The sequence below is a fragment of the Eschrichtius robustus genome, chromosome 10 (genome assembly GCF_028021215.1).
Source record: "Eschrichtius robustus isolate mEscRob2 chromosome 10, mEscRob2.pri, whole genome shotgun sequence".
NCBI lineage: Eukaryota > Metazoa > Chordata > Mammalia > Artiodactyla > Eschrichtiidae > Eschrichtius > Eschrichtius robustus.
This window is the reverse complement of record NC_090833.1, coordinates 66,012,158-66,032,485: the sequence shown is the minus strand read 5'-3', so window position 1 is coordinate 66,032,485 and position 20,328 is coordinate 66,012,158. Positions and strand designations below refer to the sequence as shown.

Genomic DNA, 20,328 nt, shown 5'->3' with positions numbered 1-20,328 from the left:
AAGAAAATAATTTACTCCTCTGAAAATTTTTTATGCTTTATTTATTTGCAAACAGATACCCATAGAGGAAATGCATAGAGCTGGTTTTAAGCTAGACAAGCTAAAATTCCTGGGTACAGAGAAGAAATCCTGACAGGCCTTTAATAGAGCTTAGCTGGAGTTTCTGTGATTAAATATGTTGTAACCCCGGAGTGATCTATCATAATCACAGTTTTTAAAATAAAAATGCTGTACAGACTGTTACTTAGGGGAAAAGTGATAGTCCTCTATGAATTAATTATATATTCTTATCTGGTCCATAGTCAAGAACATTCTATAACAAAGTGAATTTTTTATCAAAAGTCAAACAATATGTTTTAAAAATCACAAGAACCATTTAAAACTAGTGCCCTGGCATTTTGATGTTATCTTGGTCAGAGGTGATCATTTGGGGAGGTTGTATTGTTCAATTTATCAATAATGTTTTTCTTCTAAAGTATATCTTCACTAAAAAATAGATTCAAATATGGATCGAAGAAAGAAATGATAGAAATTTATATACTGAAAAATCTATCAAAGCCACACCTAAAAATCACATAAAGTTACCATGTTGCTTTTTCCTTCTGCCCCCAACTGCAGTCAAGGGCCATTCCCTTCAAACAACTTCCAGTTTCATCCAAGAAGCCTTCCTTAACTTTGTACTTTTTTTTGCAAGTAATTTGATATGCCTTACCTTAGTATACTACCGTTCTTCATTATTGAGCATTTTTAATCTTATAATGACTGATTTATAATGTTTCGTGCAGTGACTCCCGGATGGTAGTCTTTTTGTGCAGGTGCATGTTTGTGTACACGTACATGTACATGATAAGTAACTTTTAAAGTTGATCCCTATGTGCAAACAGTATAGAGAGGACACCTCAGTGTTAGCAAGGACTAGTAAGATTCTCATCTTGACAGAAACTTCTTTAATGCAAAGTTTTCTGAGAGCTCTATCATTTTAACCAGTGGTGGATATTCCTATAGAGTTCATTTCTCCTTGGGGGAAGAAAAAGAGGAATTGGAAAGGTATTTCAAGCAAGTTCTTTATAATCTGGGCGTACTGAATTTAGCACCAGCTTTTGTGATCACAGCCAGCCAATATATACGTAGCTCTGATGTCCACACACTCATTTCATGACAACGATGGGCTTGGGTTTATGAGGAAAGCATACTTGTTTTCCAAAAGGGATAAATGTGCATAAATGTTAACAAAGTCCAGTCTTGATTTTTCTTTGGAAGTTTTCCTTTCTGTCTGTGCCACACTCCGTTGATTCTTTCTCATGGGACACCTCTGTCCTAGAGAAAGCAAGAGGACGGGCAGAGGAAGTAAGAATGGGCTGGTCAACATTGTATTTTGAAGGTAAAGTGATGCTCTTCAGAAATTCTGCAAAACACAAATTTCCAAATCGTGGAAATTGAGTAGGGTTTTCATTACCCAAAACAAATGTTGATTTTTTTTTTATCAAGTCTAATTTGAACCATTTGGTGCAATCATGGTATAAGTGAGTATGCTTCACTCTGCCTACAGATATTACAGTTGTTTCAGCTGGCCTGGAAACATTAGGCTGAAACACTGGGAAAACACAATCACATAAGAGAACTCTGTATGAATAACGAAGAGTGTAATTTTGTTTACTTACACAAGCAAACTGCTCCAATGTATATTGTATTATGCTAGTGGTACATCTTTCTCAGTCAGTGCCCTCCCGGAAATATGTGTTTAAATGTAAATTTGCTAAAACAAATAAGCATGCCAAGTTGTTTTCCCACATAATTTCAAGTGTTTCTCAGAAATTATCACAATATTGCTTAAAAAATTCTCCCTAAGTGCTTCCCAGAATCTATTATTTTCAATAAGAATTTTTTTTGTTTCACCATTTTTATTCATCTCCCCTTCTCGCCTGCTTACACACACACGTACACACACACGCAGGCACACAGACACACAAACTTTGACCCGTACACGCTTCAGATTGCCAAGTCATATAAATTAGAGTAATAAATATAATCATCTAACAAAAAATGGGAAAAAATAGCTCTGATGTGAGTGGAGAGTGCCCAGACCAGTTAAACTGTTTGGCTGAAGAGAAGAGGTTTAAAAGTAACTTGACTTTAGAAAGCCAATTTAAAATTGAAATATCTGCTTGTTACACGTATGGACCCACGTGAGTTCCAAAACAGGTCACTAGTGGGAGAATGGGAGAGACGAGGACTGAAAGTTTTATGACTCCTGTAAGTTTTTTTCTTTAAAACTGTAGGTAGTGCTTTCAGTCATCGTAGCCAACCCTATCCAACTCTCAGGTGGTATCCGTGAGCTCTCCACTTACAGCCCCCCATATGAAGTTGATGGAGTGCCCCTGTTCATGACATCTGAGATAATAGTCTGAGCCCATCACTTGCTCCTGAAGTGACCCAGCAGTTAAATGTTATATTTCTTAATTTATGGGTCACTTCCTTGACACATATCCACCCAACCAAGAGGCCAGCACAAAGGCGCAGGTGAAGGTGAGCTCTGGTGAATTAACTGACTGACTGCCCTTCATCAACTTTTTCCAAAGTGTTTGACAAGACGTGTGTGCATGATATGTGCCTGCCACGTGTCAATATTAGCTCCGTAGAGAAGCAACCTCTGATTTTTATGACTACGCACCCCTTTCGTAAAAATACCTGAGCTTGCGCCCCAATATATGTAAAGCTGTTTCTAAATTAGTAATATTAGCAAAAAATTGTCTTTTTAGGTTAAAAAAATAAATAGAAATTCTCATGTTTGCTCCTCACGTTAGTGGATTGTTGTGTACCCCCTACGGATAGGAGAGAATGGGGAGGAAGGCGTGTGGCTTTGTTTTTCTGGTCACAGCAGAATGCAGGAAACAAGAAGATGGTCTATATACATATATAAATAGGGAAAGTTGTGAATGTTGGGTCGTGAGATTTCATGCACTTTTCATGGTTTAATGTTTTGAGTCAACTTCATTGAGGTATACTTTCCATGCAAAAAAATACCAATTTTACATGTACAATCAATACAGTCATATACACATCAGCATAGTCATGATGTGGAACATTACCGTCACTCCCCGAATTTCCCTACTGTTCTCATGCAGTCAATCCCTTTCTGCCACCCTCAGCCCCTGGCAACTACTGATCTCCTTTCTGTTCTTATAGTCTTATTTTCCAAAATGATTCCTCTGACTGGCTTGGTAGTGTCTGTAGCCTTTTAGGTCTGACTTCTTTCATTCTTAAGGTTATGCTTCTATCAATAGTTTATTCCTCGTTATTGCCCAGTAGTTAGTATTCCTTTGTGTAGCTCTCCCACGATTTGTTTACCCGTAAGACTTAAACATCTAGAAAGCCTGGCAACATTTATGTTTCAAGTTTTGCATAGCATGGTTTCATCAGTTTTTTAACTCAGCAATTACAGTTCAGTTTTACCTGATAAGAGTGCCAAGCTGGATAGGCTTGAAATTTGGTCATTTCTCTACCTTCTACTCAACCACATTTCTCTTGCCTTGATATCTGAATTCATCCTGAAGGAGAAAGGACAGAAAATTCCAATGGGAAACTGGTCATGAAAATAAGTTGCCAGTATGGTTAGGGTGGAATAATTCCTTAAGATAGTACACTGCAAATGTAGACATGAAATCAAAAACTACATCTCATAAACCTCTGATTTTGTTTTAGGTGGTCCACATTTCATTAAAAGCTTTACAATTAGATCAAAGGGGAAATGTTTTGAGTTTTTAGCTAATCGTTTTTGGATTTTTTTCTTTAAATTGTGCCTTAAATTTGACTGACAAGAAGTTCATTACATAGAGTAGAAAATTAAACTATTCTGCACCTGTCTTTTAGAGTTAAACTATTTGCTGATTTCTTAATAATTGGAATACTGCTAGAGCAAAGAAGCCCTAGATCTCTGCTATGTTCAGTGTTCCTCTCTCATTTCCACGCATGGAAAGAAAGGCAGTGTTTCCCTCTGTGCTCTGGCATGCTAGTGGCCTGCTGTGAACACAGATGGGTTCCTTCTTGGGCTGGGGATTCTCTGGGCTTGAGGTCACCTGACAGTCTAATGATCCCAAAGCCTCTTATCTGGTCTCTCTTCAATCTCTTTACGTCTTTCCTTCTCTACTCTCCCTTTCCCTCAAATAAGAAAAACCAATCAGTCTTATCTGACTTTGGTTTTAAAAGTATGCATCATATAAGGTGCTTTGATAAAGCTCAAATAAAACCATTGAAACCATGATCATTGATCCTACTGCAAGAAAGATTTTAGAAAATCACGCTGGAGCCATGTAGAACTGGGTGCCAGATTTCTACTGAGTGATATAATCACCAGTCCAGTGAATAATAAAAGGAAGTCTTTTCATTTAAAATGCTTAGATGAAAATATTTTAAGTGTTGTATACTTTTTCTGAACCCAGTAAAACTGGTTTATAAGTCTGGATTATTTGATGTTACTCATCTTTTAATTAATAGGATAGCCAGTTATTGTCATAGGAAATCAATACTTATCCTGATACCTTGCATTTCACTTAACAGGGTAAATCTTATTATCCTCATTTCATAAATAATAATTCCCAATGCAAAGGGTTCAAGGTCACTGAACTCTGGTTACAAACGGGAAAGCCTAAAGTAACTGACTCACCAACTACAAAATCGAATGGGAAGGACAAGAATCTAGTTACGCACTCTGATGTGATTTATCATTCTGCACAAGACCAGCATCCCAGTATGAGTTGGTCAGTAGTCAGGATGTTCCTAGTGGCCTAACAGACTGAATTTTTGTTTTATTAATATTTATTCTGTGATAATACCTAATTCTTTTTATGGCTCTTAATTACTCTGGTAAAGTGTATTTGACATGATAAGGGGGCCTAGATTATAGATATCTACTTCTCAAGCTATCTGTGAGGAAGGACCAGTTTCCCCCCAATCAGTCTTGAGCCAACACTTAAGTTCAATAAAATAAAATAAAATTAAAAAGAAGTGATCATGCCTTTAGTTGTTACAGCAGTGTCCCATTGTCCCGAAGGTTTCCAAATGGTTGCTCTTAATTACCTGCAGACTGGTTTTAGGAAAATAATAGCCCTCAGACTAGCCCTTTTTGAATAGCATGTGGACCACTCATGGAAAGTCTTGTCTTAACAGAGGAGTCTTAAGCCACTGTTTGAGAATCACTGCACCACATCGTGCTTACTTCTGTCACAAAGATCTTCAGGAAAAAAGAACCTTGGCCTCTCTTTTTTCCCTTTGATGATTTCTAACTCCCTTCAACCAGTTTAATCCGAGGATATGCTAAAACTGATGTTCATTCCTAGCGTTGAGCTTTCAGACCCATTCTGTTGCATGAGAAAGTCAACTTTGTTTCTTGCTGCAGTTTCTCTCTTTAAGAATGTGATGGTCTTAGATCATCTTGATGAATGATGGCTTCTTTGGAAAGAACTTTGGTGGCACTTCACATTGCCTGGATCCAGAGGTTACCCTGTCAGGAGGACTCCAGTTGGGAGTATGCAATGTAGATATTTGTCCCGTCCTCAAGCACATTTGTTTACAAAGATACTGTGTTGTCCTTCTGTGTAAATATAAATGGATGCTTCTGTTACCACGATAAATGAAGCTTCTCTTTTATCATTCAGGCTACCAGCAAAGTAGCCTGGACCTCTTCCACCAGAAGTAAGTGCTTTAACATAACAGTCTCCTTTTTAGTGGAGACAGCCACTCAGGCCTCAAAAAAAGAGTCTGAAAGGCAGTAGATTTAGAAATAGCAGGCATTGTGGCAGGCCAGGAGAAAAGAGAAACCATATGGGACTGCTGTGTACCGTTAGGGGAGGGAAGACAGGAGGGTGATTGAAAGGAGATGCCTCAGGTGGGTTTAATCAGTTGCTATGGTTTCTAAGGCCTGTTTTAATACCGGAGGCTGCAAGCTCTGTCAGTACATTATCGATATGCAGATTTAGGTGCAGGCCACCTGGGAAGAACCTGAAGAAGAAATGGCTGTACCTTGCTCAGATTGGGTTTCCATAGTGAAAGCCTCCATAAAAGAACAATCAAGAAAATGGATTTGATGGTAAAAGAAAAATAGTGTAGAAGAGGGCATTACAGTGCTCTGGAGACCAGCCTTGTTCAGGAGAGGTCCTGTTCCTTGTTATCACAAACTCAGTGCCCACCTGCAAAATGGCCTCATGGACGACAGTCACTTACCTCAGCAAACTTGGAGTCAGAATTTCTGGGTCCAAGTCCTGGACCCCAGTTAGCATCTTCGCAACCTTAAGCCATCTCACCTCTGGTGTCTCATCTGTTACACATTTGCTGAGCTCTGGAGGCTATTATAACGCTCAAATGAGATAATCTCTGCAAAAATCACAGTTTATTTCTCTGCTTATTTACAACACCGACACTCTCCTTTACTTCCCTGCCCCAAAAAACAATGGAAGGGAGACCCGTTGCTGTGAGCGATACTTTTAAAAAAATGGCTACTGCTCGACTCCAGGACCATCCAGAGTCACCGTGTATACACATCACTGTATGACTAATGTGAACAGATAGCTGTCTGAGAGTGTTTGATCTGAAGGCTAATTTTTCCTACAAGATGAGGGAGGGACATCTGTATTTGATAATTTATGTAGGACTAGACACACCCACACATATAAAATGATAGAATGCTAGCAATGAGCCTTATAAGGAATACCATGTAACTATTAGAGCTTCTTTTTTAAGTAATTTAAATAAATGACAAGTATTGCCTTATTATCAAATTTTAGGTGTCATGATTCGGACCATACGATTGTGGTCCAGAGAGAATTTCATATTGCAAGGCTGAGTAGAACGGTCTACGAGAGAGAATTCTCCACTGCAAAAATAGTACAGTTCCCTTTATCCTGTTTCCCCTAACGTAACATCTTACATGAGTACGGTTGTTGAAACCAAGAATTTAGGATTGATACCATGCTGTTAACTAATCTAGAGACTTTGTTGCAAATTTACCAGTTTTCCCACTAGTGTTCTTTTTCTGGTCTAGGATCCCTAGAATCTCACATTTATTTGTCCTGTCTTCTTAGTCTCCTCCAATCTGTAACCAATCTTAGGTCTTTGAGTTTTTAAAAATCTGTCCCGACATTTACACGTTGACGAATACTTGCGACTGTTTTGCAGAATGCCTTTTAGTTTTGGTTTATCTGATGTTTTCTTATAATTAGATTGAGGTATACATTTTTTTGGCAAGCATGCCACGGAAGCAGCAGTGTGCCCTTCTCAGTATAAATATATACACATACGTATCTATCTCACACAAGGTCCGTGATGATCCTTATCACTGGGTAATGTTTCTTGGACAACTTGGTTAGGGTGATGTCTGCTATGTTTCTCCATTATAATGTTATGATTTTCCTCTTTGTAATTAATAAGGCTCTTGTCTTGTTATTTAAGACGATTTTATGCTTCTGTAAAGTGACAGTCAAGGGTTGGAGCAAGTGCTGTTCACAGAGGGTTGCCGAGTATCCTGTCCTGGTGGGAAGAAGCTGTGCCCTAGAAGATGATGGAGTCATTATTTAAGTGTTTGAATAGATTTTTCTCAATCCATACTGAAATGGATTGCCTGACATTACATTGAAGGATTTTTAAGTCCGACCTCCAGGCGTATCTCATAGTTACTAGCAAAAATGAAAGTGTGAAATGCTTTTTGATGTATATTTAACAACACATAGTCTGGTGATTACTGATGTGTATTCTCTGTGGACTCCCTCTGCTATCAGAGGAGGATGTTAAGAGACAACATTTTTTACACATTTATTCTATCTAAATCCATCACATGTTTACTTTCTAGATAATGTATAGCTGTCATTTATAACAAGATCATAAAAAGTCAAATACGCTAAGTCTAACTCAAACTTTGAATCATAGGATTACAATCAATTTTCAGAAAAGTGCAATTACTGTTTTTCCTTACTCTACCTTATGAAATAGGCTACTGGTAAATGACGCGAAAATATAGCCATTAAAAAGGGGGGAAAATACAGCATAGCAATGGGGGTATGGGGGAGGGGTAATGCTACTTTGTTCATCCTTTTGATCCAGAAATTCACATAATAGCTCCTATTTAAAGGAATTTACATCACTGAATCCAGTGCTTGTGCTGAAGAAATAAAATTTGAAAAATGTACTCAATTCCTTCCTATGGTGTCACTGTTTGATAAGGATTAAGGTACCATTTTTTTTTTTTTTTTTTTTTTTTTGCATACGCTGGGTTGCACAGCAAGAGTTCACATCTTGTACTAATATATGCTAAATACTTGCATAGTCTATAGGCCATTGTTGTTAAAGTAGCAGTAGTGTAGGCATTTTAGATCACAGAGCCCCAGTGGTCTACGTTTTGTTTGCTTTGACATTATTAAACTCAATCTGTTTCTCTAACTGTGACTCTAATGACTACATTGGCATGGCAGAAAAGTATGCTTTGTGGATCGACTTGTATTAACCGTGCTTGCATGTTGTTTTCTGCTCTCGGTGTTCCATGAGCAGACAGAGCACCTTCGGTTGCACTGAATAATCATGCACAGTCAATAAGTTTTTGTGTTTGTCTTTGTCATTTCTTTGATGTGGCCTCCAGGATGCTGCCGGCAAGGTGCTGGACCGCTGGGCCATCATGTCTCGAGAAGAGGAAATCATCACCCTTCAGCAGTTTCTGCGGTTCGGAGAAACCAAATCCATTGTGGAGCTGATGGCCATTCAGGAGAAAGAGGGGCAGGCCGTAGCTGTACCGTCTTCAAAGACAGACTCAGACATCAGAACTTTCATTGAGAGCAATAATCGCACCAGGAGTCCCAGCCTCCTTGCCCATCTAGAGAACAGCAACCCTTCCAGCATTCATCACTTTGAAAACATCCCCAACAGCCTCGCCTTCCTGCTGCCATTCCAGTACATAAACCCGGTCTCAGCCCCGCTGCTAGGATTGCCTCCGAATGGGCTGCTGTTAGAGCAACCAGGACTGAGGCTGCGGGAACCCAGCCTTTCGACCCAGAATGAATATAACGAGAGCAGTGAATCTGAAGTGTCTCCCACACCCTACAAGAACGACCAGACGCCCAATAGAAACGCCCTGACCAGCATTACTAACGTGGAGCCCAAAACTGAGCCAGCCTGCGTGTCCCCCATTCAGAATTCCGCCCCGGTCAGTGATCTGTCCAAAACCGAACACCCAAAAAGCTCATTCCGGATCCACCGGATGAGAAGGATGGGGTCAGCCTCTAGGAAAGGAAGAGTGTTCTGTAACGCGTGTGGGAAGACGTTCTATGACAAAGGTACTCTCAAAATCCATTATAACGCTGTTCACCTGAAGATCAAACATCGGTGCACCATCGAAGGTTGCAACATGGTCTTTAGCTCCCTCCGAAGCCGTAACCGTCATAGTGCGAACCCTAACCCTCGCCTTCACATGCCTATGTTAAGGAATAACCGAGACAAAGATTTAATTCGGGCCACATCAGGGGCTGCCACCCCCGTCATAGCAAGTACAAAATCAAATCTCACACTCACAAGCCCTGGCCGGCCCCCAATGGGTTTTACCACTCCCCCACTAGACCCCGTCTTACAGAATCCTCTCCCTAGCCAGCTGGTGTTTTCTGGGCTAAAGACTGTCCAACCAGTTCCTCCGTTTTATAGAAGTTTACTCACCCCGGGGGAAATGGTGAGTCCTCCAACCTCCCTCCCGACCAGTCCCATCATTCCAACCAGTGGTACCATAGAGCAGCTCCCCCCATTACCCTCTGAGCCAGCAGTGCCAGTAGTGATGATGGCCACTCATGAGCCCAGTGCCGACCTGGCGCCCAAGAAGAAGCCCAGGAAGTCCAGCATGCCTGTGAAGATCGAGAAGGAAATTATTGATACTGCCGATGAGTTTGACGATGAAGACGACGACCCCAATGATGGCGGAGCTGTGGTCAACGATGGGAGCCATGACAATCACTGCCACTCGCAGGAGGAAATGAGTCCAGGCATGTCTGTGAAGGACTTTTCTAAGCATAGCAGGACCCGGTGCATTTCAAGGACTGAAATAAGAAGGGCCGACAGCATGACTTCCGAGGACCAAGAACCTGAGCGGGACTACGAGAACGAGTCTGAGTCTTCGGAGCCCAAACTCGGTGAGGAATCCATGGAAGGGGATGAGCACATGCACGGCGAGGTGAGCGAGAAAGTCCTGATGAACAGTGAGAGGCCGGACGAGAACCACAGTGAGCCCTCTCACCAGGACGTCATCAAGGTGAAGGAAGAGTTTACAGATCCCACTTATGACATGTTTTACATGAGCCAGTACGGACTGTACAACGGCGGGGGTGCCAGCATGGCAGCCCTGCACGAGAGTTTTACATCATCTCTGAATTACGGCAGCCCTCAAAAGTTCTCCCCGGAAGGTGATCTGTGTTCTAGCCCAGACCCCAAAATCTGTTATGTGTGCAAGAAGAGTTTCAAAAGCTCCTACAGCGTGAAGCTTCACTACAGGAACGTTCACTTGAAAGAGATGCACGTCTGCACGGTGGCTGGCTGCAATGCCGCCTTCCCCTCTCGCCGAAGCAGAGACAGGTCAGTAAATCTCCATTGGCTGCTCCTGCTGGGGGTGGAGGGTGCCAGTCATGGTGGACTTGAAACATTAAAAAATCCAGCTTAGATGTTTTTGATGCACTGTAGAGATTGTCCACAGTGATCACGTGACCCCCAAGCTGCCGTGCTCGTGAAGGATTGTTGCAGTCGGTGCTTGTTGTGATTAAGCATGCAGAATCATATGCCATCTTACCCAGTAATGCACGCCATTTTTCTCTGTGCTCTGTGTATGTGTGTATGTGTGTTTCCATGCATCTAGGTGTGAATAAGTTAACTATGTACACAGTTCCCTGCTTCCCCGTGAACCTTCACTTAGAAGCCGCAGCTTCTGTTATATATATTTCTGCTTTGCCATGTGGCTTTTTAATTAAATCAATATATTATCTTCATACACACATATTTATCCAATATAGAAACAGAAATTTACGGATGGAAAGAACCATAGGTCCAGGACATCGAGACAGCCTGCATCTCCGTAGGTATAACCAGAAATGTTATCGTTCTTACATGAGTATTTAGTATGTCCTTGAATTCTTTAAGAGTCATAAAAATATCAGAAGAAAACGGGACCAAAGTAATTGTTGATACGGGGAAATGGTATGGTGATGTGGGTTACTTTAACTTTACAATGTCTTTGAGCACATCTCTAAAATATAGTCTGTCGTGGGAATTATGCACAGAAGGGGAGGCATGCATATACTTTGAGGATCAGTTAGAATATATTATGTCCAGCCTTCAGATGACATCACACCTTAGCTATGTAGCTGCAGCTCTGAAACAGTTGGGCTTAAACAGAAGCAGCTGGTCCTAAACCTACAGTGGTCTTTTTCAATCTTGAAGAAAATGTGATATAAATGGAATGTGTCAAGGTGGTCAGTGGTGGGATAACACAGTTGTCCTACCCTTGCGGAGATAAGCTTGTGAACAGATCATTTACATGATACACTAGCCCAACTAGAGTCACACAGTTAGTTCATCCCGTCATATTGGATGTGGTTTTTGGTTTTCCAGTGCCTTTTAAAAATATTTTTGGAGAAAATTTTTTACATGGTAAAAATCAATATATGTAGAAGAAACAAAATGAATTAGGAAGTTTCCAAAGAGCCACCACCCAAATTCTAGTGTTTATCAGTTGGGCAGAGGTCTCTGACAAAGTAACATATAATTAATAGAAGTACACTGAAAAGTAGTGATCTGTCCCTAGGATGCTCTGCTTTTTTTAAAAGTTCAATCTTTTTAAAAATGAAAGTTAAAATATATTTTCCTTTGTACTAAAATATAAGCGGCCCAATGTATGAAAAGCAAAATCTCTGAGAAAAAACTAAGTGGCTTTCTTTGTACAACTCAAAACATGCTTTGAAGAGAAATCTCTCTTCTTAAAAATTCCCCCTCCCCTATTTACCTTGTTCTGTAAAAATGTTTTATGGTCACAAAGTTCTTTTCAGTTCCAGGTTATCATTGACAGCCCCAGAATACAGCAGATAAGATAGCTAGACTTCGAATAATAAAATATAATACTATAGCCAACCCCGCCAAGTTTGTGAGCAATATTCATTCTTCTATGTTTGAAATAGTGCACTTGTGATAATGAGGTTAATGCATTGGATTTTTTTTTTTTAACAAAAATAAAAGACTCATGAAAACCTGCATAAAACATTTATGGAAATGGAGTGTTTGAAGACAAGCCAAAATTTAAGCTTATTTGCATGAATTCCTATCACAGTTTTAGTTGGTTTGCTGAAAATACTGCAAGTCATAACACTGGAATAAATGGCTCTGGGACCAAAGGCTACATACAACACCCGAAGCTTGGTGCTTTCATTTATGTCAAGCCACTAGAAAACGGAAGTGCTGTGTTTTTATGTCCTAATGTATAAGGAGGTACTGTGGAGAGGGTGGTTTGTCTGAGGAAAAACATTTATTGATTGATTGATTGATAGCAGAAGAATATTTCAATCTCTAATTTTATTTTAAGGATTGAGAGTTTCATGAGTGACCAGCCATACAGAAGTTTAGACCAGTGCCTAGGATAACTAGGATATAGGATATTCTAGGTGAGAAGCGTAATACAGATATTCTCCCATGTATGTTCAGTCACAGAAGAGATTGCAAACCTCAGAAGACAGGTGATTACATTTCATATGGGTGAAATAGCACGTCATGCCTAATCTTTTTAATTCTGGAGTTTTGTCACACATGATAAAAAGCAAATTGAAAAAAAAAAAATACTGTACAAGAAAGTCTTGATTCTCACGTGAAATTTTGCTTTTCAAGAATCCTCAAATCTTTTGACCTCAGGGTAAAAACATAGCAAAAACTCTTGATATTTTGACTTTTTTTTTTTTTTTTTTTAAGAAGAGTGTTCATCCTTGTTGAGTCTATGACTTAATATATGATGTGAATGTAACTACCACTGAATAAGCAAAAACAGTGATGCCATTGGGGTACCACCCTCTTCCTCCATCTCAGGAAACACAGTTGCACTGTAATTGTACTCCTGTTTCAGCCTTTTATTGTCATTTCATCAACTAATAATGACCTGTAATTTAATCTCCTTATTCACAAAGCCTCTTGCCTCACATCTCGAATCTACCCCTCAGACATATTATCTTCCCCTTTCTCGTCACTTGTACTGTGTCAGTCACAAGAACCCCAGGAATTTCGTGTCCCTGCTTTTCTCCTCTCCAATTCACTATGAAGCTAGGATAAGTTTTCTTACCTTTCTCTGAGCCAACATACCTTCCCAAACAGAAATCCTCCTTTGCCTTTAATCCTGCCGTGTCCTCGCCCATTTCTCTCCTCTCCCTAGAGTCTCGACTCATCCATCCTGGACTCCACGACATCTTCCTTGTGCAAATAAAGCATTAGAAGGCATTCTGAGTGGGGGCTGAAGTGTGCAAGGCTACCGGGTTTCTGGGATGCCTGTGATAAAACTGACAGAATGACCCTCTTCCTTCTGTCTACGAAAGCACCCTTCTTGTCTTTGGGCTTAGAACACCTTACAGGAGAGAGAAACAGGTCTTCTTGCGCTTCTTCCAAGATGGTTATACACGAGGGAGTTGCGCGTTTGGTCTCAGATAGGCTGTTAGTAGCATGGAAGTAGAAAGATGTTAAATGCTGTGTTTTAGAGTTGACGGCTAGGTAGCAGAGATTGCCAAGTCTTCGCTTACGGTCTTTCTAGGTTTTATAAGATCAGATTGAAGGCTTTTTGAAAAGCAAGAATATTCTTTGTGTAAAGTCACAAAAAGGGAGACGAGAGAGAGAGAGTGGGGCACAAGCAAGGCTTGTGAGGGCTGAGGAGTCCAAGCGCAGTGTCAGAGGTGTCCTTTTCTATACAGCTGTGAATGAGTGTGAGTTTAATAAATTAGAAAGCAAAGAGGACCATTCCACACTAATGACAAAGAGCAAGCTAATATACCCAGACTCCAGTTCATCTGGTCACTAGGTGGTGGTTAGGGTAATTTTTACTCCAAGTTCTAGAAGTAAAACGTAAATTATTTTCCCTGTAAAGAACTATAGAACCGTAAGGCAATGGATGAAGTATTTACGTGTATACTGATAACAGTGTGTAGTGTTACACCTGACAGTCTCTATAAACACCCTTACTTCTTTCTTGTTTGTCCCTTGATTTTTCTGCCAAGATGCTGTTCTGTCAGGGAACAGGAAAGCTGACCCTGGGTTTTGAAGTAAACATATGAAAATACTCCCTGGGAAGAAGAAATTCTAACTGGCCTAGAACCTACAGTCTTCATAAAGGACAATTTTCTTGAAGATAGTGTCATAGAATTGGCTGGGCCTGGCTTCCTTTGGTCATTTCTCATCCTCTGTCATGTTTTTTGATCCCCAGGAGGGCTGAGTGGCTATGGATCAACCCCATTTATAAATTACATTTGGTTTTTATTCAGAAAAGTAAAAACCCTTCTGTCCTCTTCCCCCAAATTCCTTATCATTTGCTAATATGATAAAAAATCCATTTAATGCCAATCACTAAAACAGACCTAAATAGATTTTACATTGGCAACTATAACGAAGACTTTGTCCACAGAAACTAGATGGTCTGCATCTTTGCTCCTCTCTTCCTCTGAGAATAGTGGCCACTAATTGCCACCGTTTATCTTGAATTTTATCAGAAGGGTCAGCATATATGGTTGATCTTCAAGGTGTAGGAAAGGCGATTCAGCCCCATGAATAGACTTAAAAACAAAATAATATTTGGTCAGGGTGATTTATAAGTAAATAGGAGGCAACCATTGGTGCCAAGTGTGAACCTTCTCTTTGATTGCTAGTTAAATCTGTCCAGATTTAAACATGTAAACTGCTTGATTTGTATGGAATAAGACATCTGTATTTGGTTTATTAAAACCTGCTGATGTCTCCAGAACTAAGTTTGTTCCTATATAGGCCTCTGGGTAGCTGTACCTAAAAAGCAAAGAGGTGTATAGTTTTTGCTTGTCTCATTACCTGACTTCCAGCCCTGTACAGGTGTGCAGGAATAAATTAACTTGAGCTACCTCTGACGAGCCACTGCATACATTAACAGCAGAGGTGAAGATGCGAAAACATGCTACCTGCCTCCTGTTAGCACCTTCTCAGCAGCGACATCCATTTTTTCCATCGTTCTCTGTGTTTGGAAACTTATAGAGAACTTTTCTAAAGAGAGATTTTCAGTAAGTACACATGATTTCACCAGGCAGTACCTCTAAGAAATGAGCCACTTAGCACCAACTTAAGATAACTATTAGTATATTTGCCCTAATATAATTAGCTGTCAAATAAAGCGTGTTAATCCTCTCCAAGTACAAGAAGAGAACATGTTAAGGCGTCAGCCTTTTCATTTCCTATATTTTTGCCATTCAAACTGCAGCTCTCCTTTACCAGAATTCTTTTAAAAGGTGAAGTTGTGCAGGTCCTCTGACTTTTAAAGGAAGAGTTTGTTTTTTTTTTTTTTTTCTTCCCTGTTACTCTGTTTGGTTTCACAATACAGCCAGGAGATCAGTAGGTCTTTTGTACTTCTCTCCATTACTTTCCATCAAAGGCAAACAAACAAAATAAATCCCCCTACTGAATAATTGCTAGGTGTGCCCTCCTCAACCGAAACTTTGGTAGTAAGATAAACTTCGGTGTCATTCCTGTCTCCGGGCTTCTTTATCTATCCTGGGAGAAGAGCAATGAGCAAAACAGTCTCCTTGTATCATGGGGAGAGACTCTGTCAAGCCTACAGTGAGCCTCGGATCTTCCTAATGACCTCCTGCTGGCCCAGCTGGATGTAAGACAAGCTCATTTAAGCCTCTGCTGACCTTTCACTCCTCCAGTCCAAGAACTACACCAGTCGCTTCCACCAAACTGCCTACAAAATAGACAACAAAGCTTAATGGCAGGCAAAGGACTTTCTCTCCATGATACAAAGAAATTCTTACAAATTTCTATTGATGGGAGTAACATTCAATCTCTTGTGGCTACATAACTTCCTCTGCACAAACGTAATGCTTCTGTAATACCCTTTATCCCTTATCTTCCCTCAAAGGGAACAAGCTACTGCTCTCGCCAGTGCAAACTCGAAAATTCAGGCAAAAATAGCATTTAGAGCAGAATGCACGTACTGAATGCACAGGTAGTAATTTTCATGATAGCACCACTTTGAAAGGGTCATCTTCCTGATTTCCGTCTCCCTTGGGTCCACCACCGTCTACCCGATCCTCTGATAGACTTTCTCTCGGTGTGATTCTTTCTCATCATTATTCATGTGAAATATTTGTTTTTCTAGATAGTCTTTTCTTTTTTAAAAAACATAGACCGTTTCTCACCTGGAAGCAGGTTATAAGACTTCACACATATATTAGTATTTGCTTGTATCAGTCCTGGGAAGATGGGCTCGCTCCTAAGGTGAGAGGCTTCTGCCAGCTCTCTCTTGTTGTGAATGATCATTTTTGTTGTTGTTGTTCTTGTGCTAAGAAGAACACAGACTTTTCTTTCTCTGTTGAAATTTCATAGTGAAGGTTGGGCTAGAAGGCATTTCTTTTTTAAAAAAGCCTTCTCAGAAATAATTTAATGTTTTTGCCGTAAGACTCCCACAAGCTTCAAATAAATGAATGTGGCAGAATATAAAAGGAGTTTACACTTGCCAAAAAATTACAATGTCATAAAAAAGGGATTTATTAACTTTAATTCTTCAGTGCCAAGATGTGTGTGTGCGTGCACGTGTGAGAGAGAAGCAAGCTGAGAAGGAAGAGAAAAGAATGCTTTTCAGGAAAGAACAATTTTTCTTCAGTTATTTAACATAAAACTACACTTAAAAAATACCTAGATTTTATGTCCTAATGCTAGCTGCTGGAATTAAAACAGGAGTTGTAAATTCCTGGTAAAAAGCTGTTATGCCTGAAGTGTTAGTGATCTTAACTCTAGTACTTTATGGAGTTTATTACTTCTCTTATTAACTAGGGGGAAAAATGTTACCTACTTCTAGTTTAATTCTTTTTCTTGCTTGCTCTAATTATTTTGACTTTACCTTAGGAGAAAAAAGCCAAGTGCTTCTACCCGAACATACGTAAGTGGCGCCTCAATTTTGCTATTGCATATGTCAATCTGAATTATTACTAGCTATTCAAAAATTATGCTAACATTCTCATCTAAATGCATCCACATAATGTATATGTGTGTTTATACGTAAACACCCACATAAATAAGAATATCAAAAGACAGATCATCCTTAATTGCCAGAATAGACATCTTCATCTTAGGAAGTGATGTATGAAGTTACTTTAGCACATGGATGGGGAATAAGATTTTTTCAGTCAAAGGAGACAGATTTGGGCAATGAGAACAACAGACCTTCAAAAGCAAGCCTCTTGGGTCTGATGGCCAGCTGAGGGGAGCCGCTCTAACTCTGCTGCCTTTTTAGTCTGCTGTGTCACTGAGGGGGCACTGGGGGGTCAGTCCGCTCACTAGTAATTGTGTTTTACAGACTTCTAAAGCAATTGGCTCAGTCAGTCCCAATTCAATAAAAGTGGAGAGCAAGAGAGAGAGCACTTTTGTTCTATTTTTTACTTGAAATTATTTCATTCAGCAGTCTGTCTTTTTTATTACTAGGACTTGACATTAGCACTCCAAGCTATATTAGCATCCATTTCAGCAGTTCAGTAATGGTATTAAAAAAACACTTAACTTCAACGGTGAATGGTTGTATGACAGTACCATAAAAAATCCACATTAAAAAAAAAAAAAACTTATGTATTTGTCCCAGCAAATTATTTTTCACTTGTTTAACCACTTCAAAGCTATGTTCTTGTGATGGGTATTCACGAGAACCTTCTTGCTCTCAGAAGCAAGCAGTCAGTGGTGCTCTGTTGATTAGGCAATCGGGAGAAAGAGGAAAGGGAAATCCAGTGGGGAGAGGGTAGGTAAAGATGCTGTTTACCCTGTAGTTAGATTACCTTCCATTCATCAGCAGAGATGGAATTGGCAACCTCCGAGCACCCAAGGTGAAATTCTTGGATTCTCATGCATGGCTGGGATTTGATTTTGAACTCAGCACTCTCCAAAGTTGGGAGCAGAGCCTAACTACTTTGGCACTGCAGTGCGCTCATAAATGACTACATTAGGTTCTAAATTTTGATTAAACATTCAGTAATTAATCAATGGTAGACATGAAACAGTTGGCAAGGTCCAGAGCTGCAAAGTGTTTAAGACATAAAACATTACGAAGCAATTAGAATATGCTCCTTCAAGAGAAGGATTGCCTTCAATAAAGAGGTAAATGATAGCATCCTGCTTATTGTGGACGTAGGCAGCCAGAGCAATATGATAAACTGCTGGAGATACACATATCAGTAATCATCCACATTATTAGGGCCATTAATCATAATTCCAAAAATATGACAGCAGCAGCCAACTTTTTGACCAATTTTGCTTCTGCCTGTTGGCCATTATAACTTCGCTAATAGACTGCAGAGGTCCTGTGCGTGGCAGTTTGCATTGAGAATGGAAGGTTAATTATATTTGAGCTGCTGATTTCTTCTCTCCTTGGAAAAGGCTTAGCACTTTGATGATCCCAGGAGCTCACTGTTGTTAAACCAGTAAAAGTACTCTATTGAAATTTTCTTTGTTGGTCAGGAACGAGGAGATGTTTCAAATGAGATAGAAGCGCCAGGCTGGAATAGCCGCTAATGTTTCTTGCTCCCAAGTGATCCTTGGGCAGCAAGATGAACGCAGGGGTTTCTTTAGCTCACTTTGCTCTCTCATTTCTCTTCTGCAGACAGGTAGAAATTTCACTGTATGGTGATACACCAGGTAAATCCCACAAGATTCGTGGTGGTTTGAATATGAATATATATGGAACTAAGAAGTTGGGGAAAGTGGTTCATGATCTGGGGAGGAATAAGCACCTCTTTCATACAAAATTCTGCTTCTGTGGCTATGCTTGTGTGAATCAAAAGTAAAAAGAATTTCAAAAAAATCACCTGCATGTTGCTAAACATTGAAATGTTTAGTAGCATAGGTGTGTTGCTGGTTGCTTAACTGAAGTTTTGCTGTCTCAGCTGGTAGTTTTGACATTGTTTAACCAAAGACATAAATTAGATTTTGCACATTCTTTTTGTTCATGTATTTTAAGTAGTTTCATTTTTCAACACAATTCTAGATAAGGCCATAGCTAAGTTATAATATTGCCTACAAAATTCTGTCCCCCCCCCCCACCCCGTCTTGGGGAACTCATACATCCCAAATGTTGTCTTTTTAAAAGATCATAAATTAACCATTTTAATGCTATAAAACCTTCTTGGATATTTAGTCTTAGGAAGTATTTCCTTTGAAAAAGATCTCAGAGAAACTGATGTCCCACCCTGTACACATTAGAAAAGACAGCTTATTTTTAAATAGGAGAAGAAATGTGAGCATCTAGAGAAAAATGCATTCTTATTATTTTGGAAATAGGTCTTCTAAACTCTTTGTATAAGACAATAAAACAACGGATGAAGACTTGAGGGCTAGTTCATCCAGGGTAAACATAAATCTCAAAATTCTAGCTCAGATTTATTTGTCCTTAAAAGATGCCAGGGTGAACCGCCTTGCTTTTTCTTACCCAACAATGGTAGTAAACTGAGCACCGTAAAAGCTGCCTGATTGAGAAAATTTCCAAATGCTGTGAAAACATAATCCTATTCACAGTGTAACACGCGTCTCACATTACAGCGCAACAGGTTATCTATCGAATAATCAGCACCATCGAGAAGCCTCGATGTGTCAGATACAACTCAGAAGTAAAATGGTTAGGGAACAGCGTTGGATATCAATTCTGCACTTAACCTGAGCATCCAGCATAGACGTTTTCCATCCACCAATCTGCCTTCCTAAATGCCATACTACATTAACATTTTTTATGCATTCCACAGCAATGACAAATTGTTTTGTAACCGTAGTGCCAGATTTAGTATGCGAGAGACACGTCCACCTCTGCCAACAAACCAATAATTCTCACTAACATCTTCAGAGTTACAACATTTATAAAGTTGCAAAGTGGAGTAAACAAACCATCTGTTTGGCTTTTCCATATATGTCATGCTTTCTTATTACCATTTTACGATTCATTTAGTAAACAAATTTGGTGATTTCGTTCACGTCAAAGTTAGGTCGCGGAAGCTTGAAGATGATTAACATTCCCGGGACAGGCACATTAATACATTGCTTCCTCGGCAAAGTTAAATGGCTTCTCAGGAGAATCGT

At 39.8% G+C, this 20,328-nt stretch overlaps 1 protein-coding gene across 12 annotated transcripts in view; it reads left to right on the top strand.

Moving 5' to 3' along the window:
* BNC2 (basonuclin zinc finger protein 2) overlaps nucleotides 1–20,328 on the top strand; it is a 414,209-nt gene that overhangs the window by 384,781 nt on the left and 9,100 nt on the right. For 7 of the 12 annotated variants that reach the window (XM_068552671.1, XM_068552668.1, XM_068552666.1 and 4 more), the window contains 2 exons: nucleotides 8,624–10,593; nucleotides 11,025–11,090. In XM_068552671.1, coding sequence (XP_068408772.1) covers nucleotides 8,624–10,593; nucleotides 11,025–11,090 — 2,036 coding nt within the window. The remainder of the gene's footprint in view (nucleotides 1–8,623; nucleotides 10,594–11,024; nucleotides 11,091–20,328) is intronic. The other 5 variants (XM_068552670.1, XM_068552667.1, XM_068552677.1 and 2 more) reach the window with 2 other exon arrangements.